The sequence below is a fragment of the Oryx dammah genome, unplaced genomic scaffold, assembly GCF_014754425.2.
Source record: "Oryx dammah isolate SB20612 unplaced genomic scaffold, SCBI_Odam_1.1 HiC_scaffold_1, whole genome shotgun sequence".
NCBI classification, from domain to species: domain Eukaryota; kingdom Metazoa; phylum Chordata; class Mammalia; order Artiodactyla; family Bovidae; genus Oryx; species Oryx dammah.
The window spans coordinates 96714703-96720702 of NW_024070185.1; the positions used below are offsets into that span (position 1 = coordinate 96714703).

A 6000-nucleotide genomic window follows, 5' to 3' on the forward strand; every position below is an offset into this window, starting at 1 on the left:
TAACCTTTCCAACCGTGCAGGATATCACATTACTTCCTGATTAATATCATCAGTTTCTCAGTCTTTGTTAAGTGAGCAAATGCATACTCCTCTGCGTCTAGCCATTGCTTCCATTAGGTTCCTTGCATAAGCTGAGCTCTAAGTTGATTTACAATATGCACAGTTCTTCTCCCTGAAACATTCTCCCTTTCTCAGAGATAGAGCTTTCTTTTTCTTCTCATCTCAGCACATATCCCACCACTTCCTAGAGACTTTCCCAGCGCACCAGAAACTGGCCTCCGCACCCTCACAGCGGCCGTCCTCTAATCAGCCTCCACCATCAGCCTTCCTCTTGCTCTACCTCTACACCTGCTCACTGACTTCACTCTCCTATCAGAGGGGGCGGCCACACCCATACTGATAGATTAAAACTTCCAGAAGGGCAGGAACTGGTCGGCAGTTTTGTTCTGTAACCAGTGCATCCTACCTCCTGCACAATTACAGGCAATTCTAATATCTGATGAACAGTAACTTACTCAAGACCCATTTCAAGATTACATTTCTGTGTTCCCCAAAAGTTACTTATAAGACTAACTTTGTTAGTTCTGTCCATGTTCTGTTTTGAATGTTCTATACAACTGGGGATAAGTCTGCCAACTGCATTTTTTCTATTTTCGAATTGATACCTCCAAGGAAAGCAATCAACTAACTACTATTGACACATGTGAGGCAACCTCTTAAACCTACTTTGTAAACTGAGAAGCTGAGGTTCAGGAGAGTGAGTTAACTTCCCACTGTTGCCTTGAGATTTAGTGGACACTCAGGTCCACTTTCAAAGCACACACTCTTTCTAGTTAATGCTGGGTCACTGCGCTATGAGGTAAATTCTTCTGCCTTGTGTTCACTTACCTCTCCTCCAATCATGGCCAATTCAATCTGCGTGCATAGATAAGGAAACCGAACAGGAAACCCATCAGGGTTCTTCCACGGTTCAACAGCCAGAGAGGGTGACTCTGCAGGTTTGGCAAATGAGGTTTAACAAAAGCTGATCTGCTCTTTGAAAAAAAACTCTCACATCAATGCTTGCCAAAACACTTAACATGCAATTTAAATCATTTCCCAAGTGTGTTTTGGAAACTCATGAGAATAATCTGGTTCGTGGCAAGAGAAAAAATATAGCCAGAACATATTTGCTGATTCCACTCTATAGATTAAGGTTTTCTAGGGTAGTTAAAAGACCTAATAATCAATGTGGCACTGTAAGACACTCACAAGTACACTTTCTCAAGATTTACATATGTATACAAGTCATAAACATGCTTTCCCAATATCCTGATACTTACCCCAAAGGTACTTAAATATCTGGCCACCAGCCACCTGCAGGGCTACTGACTTGGTCTTGGGGTTGCAACACAGACTGATTATGACCCCGTCCACTGTCACAGATGAACTGAGAAGAGTGGAAAAAAAAAAAGGAGATGAAAACAAACAAGAATAGACCATTCTTCTCAAAAGTAGCGACAATTCATTGATTTTGCAAAAAAGAAAAAGAAGCAATTTCCCTCTGGTGCTGCACTGACTCATTCAATACAACATAAAAATAAACATGTTCATATACATACTAACACACATTTATATACACACCAACACACGCATGTTTATATACATAGTAACACACATATGTTTATATACACACTAACAGATAAACTACTGCAAGCACAAGGCCAGGTAATGCAATTACCTGTCAACATGACAGTATTTTCCACAATGTCAGGAAGCCAGGTGTCTGCACTGTGAGGTCATCTGTCCTATTCTGGCAGCATGCAGCTTATTGTGAATCACAATTTGCTGCCTTCAGTAGACAATATGGTGTCAATATTTATCTGCCAATATTGGGTTGGCCAAAAAGTTGATTCAGGTTGTGCTATACCATTGTGCCCAAAACCTGAATGAGCTTTTTGGCCAACCCAATACAAACTGCGTTAAATAAAGCACTACATCTGTAGGAAAGTGAGCCTACTCAGTATCTCTATGGCTACTGTACTTATCCCTAGAAATCTGTCAGTTCAGTTCAATTCAGTCACTCAGTCATGTCCGACTCTTTGCGACCCCATGAATCGCAGGCCTCCCTGTCCATCACCAACTCCCGGAGTTCACTCAGACTCACGTCCATCGAGTCAGTGATGCCATCCAGCCATCTCATCCTCGGTCGTCCCCTTCTCCTCCTGCCCCCAAGCCCTCCCAGCATCAGAGTCTTTTCCAATGAGTCAACTCTTCTCATGAGGTGGCCAAAGTACTGGAGTTTCAGCTTTAGCATCATTCCTTCCAAAGAAATCCCAGGGCTGATCTCCTTCAGAATGGACTGGTTGGATCTCCTTGCAGTCCAACGGACTCTCAAGAGTCTTCTCCAACACCACAGTTTAAAAGCATCAATTCTTCGGTGCTCAGCCTTCTTCACAGTCCAACTCTCACATCCATACATGACCACAGGAAAAACCATAGCCTTGACTAGACGGACCTTAGTCGGCAAACTAATGTCTCTGGTTTTGAATATGCTATCTAGGTTGGTCATAACTTTTCTTCCAAGGAGTAAGCGTCTTTTAATTTCATGGCTGCAATCATCATCTGCAGTGATTTTGGAGCCCAAAAAAATAAAGTCTGACACTGTTTCCACTGTTTCCCCATCTATTTCCCATGAAGTGATGGGACCGGATGCCATGATCTTCGTTTTCTGAATGTTGAGCTTTAAGCCAACTTTTTCACTCTCCTCTTTCACCTTCATCAAGAGGCTTTTTAGTTCCTCTTCACTTTCTGCCATAAGGGTGGTGTCATCTGCATATCTGAGGTTATTGATATTTTTCCCGGCAATCTTGATTCCAGCTTGTGGTTCTTCCAGTTCAGCGTTTCTCATGATGTACTCTGCATAGAAGTTAAATAAGCAGGGTGACAATATACAGCCTTGACGTACTCCTTTTCCTATTTGGAACCAGTCTGTTGTTCCATGTCCAGTTCTAACTGTTGCTTCCTGACCTGCATACAGATTTCTCAAGAGTGGGCCTCATTAGTGGGAAGAAGGGAGACTGTTAATGCTATTATATTTCTTTTGGAGTCAAGGAACCAAAAGTAGAGACGTCTGAAAGGAAGTGGAAGTAGCAATAAAAGCAAGTGGTGCCAATGCTAATGAATATTCAGAGATTTTAACCAATCTACTGAAAAAAAAAGCCACAAATTTGGAGAGGATAAATTATCTGTGAAGAAGTCAAGGGAATGGACTCTGGAGGTGCAGCGCTGGGCCTGGATCCTGGCTCCACCTCCATTATCTCAGTAAGTTACTTGAACTGCTCTGTGCCTCAGCTGTAAAATGACCAACAGTACATGTCAGAGACACGCTGTGAAAAATAAGTTAACACAGGGAAAGCACTTAAAAGAGTACCTCTTACAAAGCATAAGTTATAGTAAATGTTAACTATGAAGAGCTACAAGCTGATTGTGGGGCTTTATATTTATCAAACACATTAATATTTTATATGAATGAAACAGTCTTTTTTGAGAAACAGAAGTCAAAGCAGCAGAAATATATTTTAAATGACTTCTCACTTCCTTTACAGCAAATGAGATAATGGCATTTACCTTTCACAAGATAATGATAAAAAATTTCAGATTTTGTGTAGTAGATATATGCATAATTTAGGCATTTCTAATGTCAATTGCTCCGTTTTCTAAAGGGAGCCCCGGTTAAGTCTGCACGTAGCTAGAACATATTCTGCATCTAGACATATTCATAAAAATTTTTTAAAAATATGAACCATTATCATTCAAAGATTAGAAGGTAACAACAGCACTGGAGTATGTTTCATGAGTACAATAAAGAAACGTTTCTAATTTTGCAACAACGGTTTTCAGCATTTAAAGCTAATCAGTGAACCTTTAATTACATGTGAATTTAGGGATTATTATCAGTGTATGCCTCAGGTGCTGAATGTTGACGCTAGAAACCTGAGGATTTCTCAGAGCTTCCCAGACAATTCTGCTGCACAAAAGGGCTTGCAATACAGAAGACAGCATTCATTAATTTACTTGTTAGGTGACAAAGATGCAGTGCGGAACCAAAATGAAACTCAGGGTCAGGGAGCTGTGGAATTTTAGTAAAAAAAATAGAGGAGACTTTCTAGTAGTACACGCAATCAAGTGCCAAACAAAATTATAGAAGAGGAGGCTGGGAGAAGTATTCTGAAGTCACTACATCAAAATAACTTTAACACTGAATATTCATTAGAAGGACTCATGGGGAAGCTGAAGCTCCAATACTTTGGCCACCTGAGGCAAAGAGCCGAGTCACTGGAGAAGACCCTGATGCTGGGAAAGATTGAAGGTGGGAGGAGAAAGGGACGACAGAGGATGAGATGGTTGGATGGCATCACCAACTCGATGGACATGAGTTTGAGCAAGCTCCAGGAGATGGTGAGGGACAGGCAAGGGCATGCTGCAGTCCACGTGGCTGCAAAGAGTCAGACATGACTGAGTCACTGGACAATAACATCATCAAAAAGAAGTGCAAATGTAGAGATCTTATAATTGATGAGTTGCTAATTCTCCTAGGCTGCTAACTTCTAGAATGTAAGTATAAGTTGAATTAAAAGTTTTAATACACCTTAAAAACATTTTGCCTCATCTACTGGCATTTGTGTTATTTTTTTACCATTTTCTGAAGCATTTTAGTCTATATTTTGACAGAGCTAAAAATCAGACTTAATGCTCTTGATAAGTGTGTGTACAAAAAGAAGCAATCACCCCTCAACCTTGCTTTCTGAATGCAAAAAAAAAAAACCGAAAAACTCCAATGTTCACAAAAGAAAAAAGCCTGTATCTACGTGCTTATTACCACGCGGAATACAGGGAATTTTAATACCTGATGTTGAGCTGTCCCTGCTCGTCATCCGTCTCAGAAGGGGCCACAGTCAGATGGTGAATGGCAGACTGGGGGCCGGACTGACTGTGGCTCACGGCCAGGAAAATGTCTTCCTGAACCCAGGCGAGCAAGCTGAACTTCAGTGGGTTTACTTCTTCAGCTTCACTGTCCTCAATCGGAATTCTGTTTTAAATATTGAAGAATTTTCAAAGCATGAATAAAATCTTCACGTCACTGAAGTTTTCCTGAATGGAGAATGCACCGCTTTCTGTACAGTCAAATCCTAATTATTTGGAGGGACAAAACCTAAGGTAACGCCCAACAGTAGAAAATCCAAAAATAATAATGCTTACCTGGCTTAAGAATGTTTTTCTGCTATTTAAAATTAAGTTTCTTACACTCTGAGATTTTTAGATCTGAAGAAACCACTTTAAGAAACTGATTACACAAGAAAAACTGCCTGTACCAGGCCCTACACAAATGAACTCCAGCAGGTTTTCACTGTCACCACTCACCAGCATTCAAATATTCCGTAGATATTTAGGTCTCAGTTGAATGCCTCCTTTCCTACGCATCTCATAGCAAAATGACTAATTAGCTTAAGAGATGATTTCTCTGCCGCTAATGCCTTCCTCCTGTAGCAGTTAAACACTGGTGGAGGGCCTTGTTTTTGCTACTTCACAAGGGAACTCATGATGGCTACTTCCTGCCATTCCACTCAAGCAGCAGATCTGGGTGCTCACTGAAGAAGCTGGGATACCAGCCTGATCTTCCTATTGGGTCGGCTCTTCCTGGACCGTCACTCCACCGCAATTCAGCCCCAAGCAGGAGCATCCCCGCCTCTGGTTCTCACGACACTCTTCTGCCTGCCACACCCGACAGCCTCCATACCTCTCTGGCAATCCTCAACCTATCTCTTTTTCAAGGTTCAAGATAAGTATTCGTTGAATACATGTGTATGTATGACTGAGTCCCCTTGCTGTTCACCTGAAACTATCACAACATTGTTAAGCGTAGCCCAATACAAAATAAAAAGTTTAAAAAATAAGTAAATAAAAAAATTTTAAAAAGGTAATTCATGCCCTTCATGAAATCTTCTCTAAATGACTTAG

General features: G+C 41.1%; 1 protein-coding gene across 2 annotated transcripts in view; it reads right to left on the bottom strand.

The window, feature by feature from the left end:
* Window positions 1-6000, bottom strand: part of ELP1 (elongator acetyltransferase complex subunit 1) — a 58551-nt gene that overhangs the window by 31194 nt on the left and 21357 nt on the right. For both annotated transcript variants that reach the window (XM_040237309.1, XM_040237312.1), the window contains exons 14-16: window positions 4889-5071; window positions 1323-1429; window positions 889-992 (exon numbers count right to left, since the gene is read on the bottom strand). In XM_040237309.1, the coding sequence (XP_040093243.1) occupies window positions 889-992; window positions 1323-1429; window positions 4889-5071 (394 nt within the window). The remainder of the gene's footprint in view (window positions 1-888; window positions 993-1322; window positions 1430-4888; window positions 5072-6000) is intronic.